General features: G+C 39.6%; 1 protein-coding gene across 1 annotated transcript; it reads left to right on the top strand.

The window, feature by feature from the left end:
* Positions 1-2,049: 2,049 nt before the first annotated feature.
* On the top strand, positions 2,050-3,000 carry LOC123782626 (olfactory receptor 52A5-like). Its single transcript, XM_045782877.1, has one exon. The coding sequence runs from the start codon at positions 2,050-2,052 to the stop codon at positions 2,998-3,000; it is 951 nt and encodes a 316-aa protein (XP_045638833.1).
* Positions 3,001-3,882: the final 882 nt, after the last annotated feature.

Genomic DNA, 3,882 nt, shown 5'->3' on the forward strand with positions numbered 1-3,882 from the left:
CAAACAGCAACTTTCTCCTGCTCCAGGCACTTCCCACTGCTGCTTCTAGATACTAAGTAAGTGAGTAGCAGGTTACCTGGACATGAAATTCCATGTCCTGGAGGATAAACCCAAGTACAGTCAATGCATGTAGATTCCAGAAGCAGAGTTACAAATCATAGAAGTCAAGAGTACAAATAAATTTCTGATAGAGTCTGACTTTGATGTTTTAGGAACTACAGTTCAACAGCAGTCATGATAGACTGGAGAATCTGCTTTAGAACATTGGGAGGTTAAGGAAGTTAGCAGCATGCTCCCAGAGAAGGTGGGTAGAGCCGCAGATGTTTTCCTTGAAGGAGAGCACATCATGAGTCACTTGAATCTTGTGCTATTATATCTGATGATTTGTAATTCAAAAAGGGGGGCATTGCTTGCAGGGAATGTGTTTCTTCCCCATGAGGAGGTCTTACTCAGAGTGAGAGTTGCATGGTAGACAGGCAGGTCTAGCACGAGCATACATATAGTCAGCTGCCAGGTCTGTACTAAAGGGTCCTGTTTTGGGGTGGGTGATATGGCAGAATAATCTCCACATCATTCTGAATTTAAAAATTCTGAGTAGAAATTGGGGTTGTTAGAGTCCAGGGAAATCTCAGATTAATATTTCGAGGTGATGACTTGGTTTATGAGCAAATGATTCAAAATGCTTAACAAAACAGCACTTTAAAGATACATGGATCAGCTTCAATTAGATTCAGACAGCTATCACTTAGACAACCAATCCACTCTCACTTAAAAAAAAATATTACCCACTCATAATCTTGTCAGCCCCATAGCTTAACTGTAGTGAGCTGCCGATGTCTAGTTGCTGGAGAGTGTAAAGTGCGCCCAGCAACAGGCTGCATATTGGAATGAGAATTCTGTTCTGGAGGCTTCTCTTCCTGTTTGCTGACTCCCCAGGCATTTCCACCTGAATGTACCCATGTGTGTGGCAACTATTCTCCACGGAATCACTTGGATAATTCACAAGGTGCCCCAATAACCTCATATTTTTCTCGTGTCAGCTTCTGCAGAAGATAAAAATTAGAACTTTCTAGTTTCCTTCAGCAGTATGTAGCCCCAATGTCTGTTCAAGGATCATCTCTTCCAACCCTGGGCTCCCAATCTCATTCACTTAAACTTACCCCACATCACTTCAGCGTCTTCCCGATGGCTCTCCTGGTGAGACACTCAAGGTTTCTCTTTTACACCATGTATTCTTTACCCCTTTTAATTTTGTTTAATATTGTCAAACTGTCTTTCCTCTCCAATACCTGGAAAAAGAGTGTGAGAAGCTGTGGGTGCTTATCTAACAGAGGTATTCTATTTAACACCTGCATCATGAATCAGAATTGAGATACAAAAGAATGACCTGCTAGTGTCTATCTGCATGGAGTCTCAGTGGCACAGCAATGCCATATTTGCAAATCCCCTGGTTAGCAGGAAGTTCAAGGTGAGGAGAGGTTATTTGAACCCCATTAATGGAGTCACAACCCTACAATGGGATCTTCAGTCTATCCTTTATCAAAGAAGTGTTGGTATGTTCTATAGAAATAACCTGTTTTGCTAGACTATAGTGAAAGGAGGAATAAAGAGAGAGAAAACAAGAGAAAAGTCAAGCTCATGGATTTTCATGTTTCTCTGTTTCGTATTTCTCTGTCTAAGGTATCATTCCAATTATTTTTCTTTCTGATTTCCATGATCAGGTTAGAAGGAAGAGAAGATGGACTGGGGAAGGAAGGAGAACACCACTCAACAGCCTGATCATGGTGGCCCCATCATAGGCACGGGGTCCAAATACTCAGTTGTCATGTGGTGCATATCTCTTAGTGTTGGTGGATGATTTGGCCGAAGTGTATACTGTGACCTTTCCTTCGACATTTTCAAACTCATTTAAAAAATGAAAAATAAGCTGATGAATCTGGTTCTCCTATTTTGTCATTCAGTAATTGTATGACTGGATGAGAATAGGGTATATTAGAATACATAAAATCACAGTTTAGCAAACTTTGCTAAAAAGGTCGTTGGACTGCCATGCCCATTACAAATGGCACCGTGTTCATGCCCTCTGTGTTAACCTTCATTGGGATCCCTGGTCTGGAAACTATACAGTGTTGGATTGGAATTCCATTCTGCACTATGTACATCATTGCTTTGGTGGGAAATTCTCTGCTTCTGATCATCATCAAATCTGAACCCAGTCTCCATGAGCCTATGTATATCTTCCTGGCCATGCTGGGAGCCACAGACATTGCACTTAGCACCATCATTGTCCCCAAGATGCTTGGAATTTTTTGGTTCCACTTGCCAGAGATCTATTTTGATGTTTGCCTCTTTCAGATGTGGCTCATCCACACATTTCAGGGTATTGAATCAGGGGTCCTTCTGGCTATGGCTCTGGACCGCTATGTAGCAATCTGTTATCCTCTGAGGCATGCTACCATATTCACTCGACAGCTAGTCGCTCACATTGGAATTGGGGTGACACTGCGGCCTGCCATTCTGGTCATCCCATGTCTATTGCTCATAAAGTGTCGTCTGAAATTTTACCGAACCAAGTTAATATCCCACACTTACTGTGAACACATGGCCCTTGTGAAGCTTGCCACTGAAGATGTTTACATCAACAAATTCTATGGTCTCCTTGGAGCTTTTATTGTTGGTGGCCTGGACTTCATTCTGATCACCCTCTCCTATATACAAATATTTATCACTGTCTTCCACCTGCCCCAGAAAGAGGCACGTCTGAAGGCATTTAATACGTGTATTCCCCACATATGTGTCTTCTTCCAGTTCTATCTCCTTGCTTTTTTTTCCTTTTTCACCCACAGATCTGGATCTTCTATTCCATCATATATACATATCACCTTATCCAACCTTTACCTACTCGTTCCACCTTTCTTCAATCCCCTTGTTTATGGGGTGAAGACCAAACACATCCAAGATAAGGTAGTAAAAATATTCTGTTCCAAAAGCCAGGCTTGATGTTTGATGGAAATCAATCCCCTTAAAGATTCATGGCTTATCTCTTGGTCCTATATGATGTAAAAGTCCAGTGAATAGTTTGGAGTATCATACTCTTTATGAATAAATTAAGAAACAAATAAATTATTGTGTTAAATAATCACACAGGATATTGACTTTAAGTTAGAAGGCAGTTAGAAGAAAATGAGGGAAATAGAAGAGCAGATAAGATACTGTAATACTAAATGCTTGGCTATAAGAAAAGTCTGAACACATGACTTTCCTTCTCACTTGATGCTTTTTTGGGTGGAATAGAACAATTAGAGATCCCTTTGCAGAATGTAGTGAGACATAATACTTACACTGATTCTTTTCTACTTAGAGCACGAAGATCAACCACCTTTATGTAATATACAAGTCCCACTACATTCTTTCCCCAACTATTCTGAAATCTTCTTTAGTGTTTACTTTGTCCCTTAGAAATTCATCCCTTGAATATCTCTTTGTAAATGTAATCTGAACTTTGTCTGAAGTAAATATCTATAAATATCTCCTGTTCTCAAAGCCTATCTCTATTAAGTAATTCATGTTTAATCAAATTGCTGCTTCTCTTGACCTAAAATATATTTGCTCCACAAATCTGGGACTAAGGCCTATAATACCATGCTAATTTTTTTAAATTGTTTTAAGTGGTCATTTAATTTCTTCATTTGTATTAAGAGGAATTTGAGAAAAGCCTGGTATTTGAATTTTTTTTTTTAGGAATGTGAAAGTAAGTTTTAGACTTATTGTAGACAACATTTTTCTAAACCTTTGTTCAATCATTTTCCTAATTCAACCAACAGTATCCTTTTGGTCTAAGAAACTGGACAGAAGTCCTGGAGGCTAGGATTCTCACTATGT

The sequence above is a fragment of the Ursus americanus genome, chromosome 16 (genome assembly GCF_024610735.1).
Source record: "Ursus americanus isolate L20-20 chromosome 16, mUrsAme1.1.p, whole genome shotgun sequence".
NCBI classification, from domain to species: domain Eukaryota; kingdom Metazoa; phylum Chordata; class Mammalia; order Carnivora; family Ursidae; genus Ursus; species Ursus americanus.

What these genes read in the sequence shown, in the direction of transcription:
- LOC123782626 (XM_045782877.1), top strand. Translation starts at nt 2,050, where the DNA reads ATGCCCATTACAAATGGCACCGTGTTCATGCCCTCTGTGTTAACCTTC.